This window comes from Morone saxatilis, unplaced genomic scaffold (genome assembly GCF_004916995.1).
Source record: "Morone saxatilis isolate NCDOM2014 unplaced genomic scaffold, NCSU_SB_2.0 Contig17, whole genome shotgun sequence".
Classification (NCBI taxonomy): Eukaryota; Metazoa; Chordata; class Actinopteri; family Moronidae; genus Morone; species Morone saxatilis.
Window position 1 is genome coordinate 29,007,643 of NW_023339729.1, and position 724 is coordinate 29,008,366.

Here is a 724-nt window from a genome sequence, read left to right on the forward strand (position 1 = left end):
ACATTAATGACAAAACACACAGGTATTAGTATGTAAATCCTATTGATGTTACAACTATTGACAACTACAGTGATTAGTAACGCATATTCCTTTATCATAGAGGGAAGAAATCACCAAACTCCTTTTAAAATCTGACAGTTTAATAGAGCAAATTTTTTGTTTTATTTTAGTTCCACATCTGCTGACCACTGTGGTGAAAGTCTCCCTGAAATACTTGGTGTATGCTTGCATATGTGTGTGAATGGTTTACCTTTGGCAAAGATTCATAGACCTCTACAGGGTCTAAGCCGCCTGGGCCCAGTCTCTTCTGCCTCTCTTCTTCCTCCAGCTCCTTCATAGCGCCCTCCATACGAGTCCGCGCACAGCTGCGGATCCGCTCCTTCAGCAACTCCAGCTCACGGTCGAACGCGTCATGGTACGGCTTATCTGCAGTCTGACATGGACACAAAAAACACATAAATGGCCACAAATCCACCAACAAAAATAACTTTTCCACACAGAAAAAGATGCAGGAGAGCAAAAAAACACACATTACCGACCTTGATCTTTGAAAAGAATTGTCTGAAGCAGCCTCTTGGGTCGACCTTAAGCGCCCGAGCCGAATCCAAGATGAACTGCACGACGATAGCCTGGTGGGCCACCTGCTCCATCAGTGCGTGTTTCTACGAGCGCATGGAGAATTCACAAACCTTACCTGGCAGAACCATTCAAAAATATGACTGGG

The 724-nt window shown here is 44.5% G+C and overlaps 1 protein-coding gene across 1 annotated transcript in view; it reads right to left on the minus strand.

Moving 5' to 3' along the window:
* Nucleotides 1–250: 250 nt before the first annotated feature.
* The window catches only part of LOC118327234 (hsp90 co-chaperone Cdc37-like), a gene marked incomplete at its 3' end in the record, with an annotated part of 4,505 nt that continues 4,031 nt past the window's right edge, over nucleotides 251–724 (minus strand). Inside the window, 2 exon segments of the mRNA XM_035660524.1 lie at nucleotides 251–433; nucleotides 540–662. Coding sequence (XP_035516417.1) covers nucleotides 251–433; nucleotides 540–662 — 306 coding nt within the window.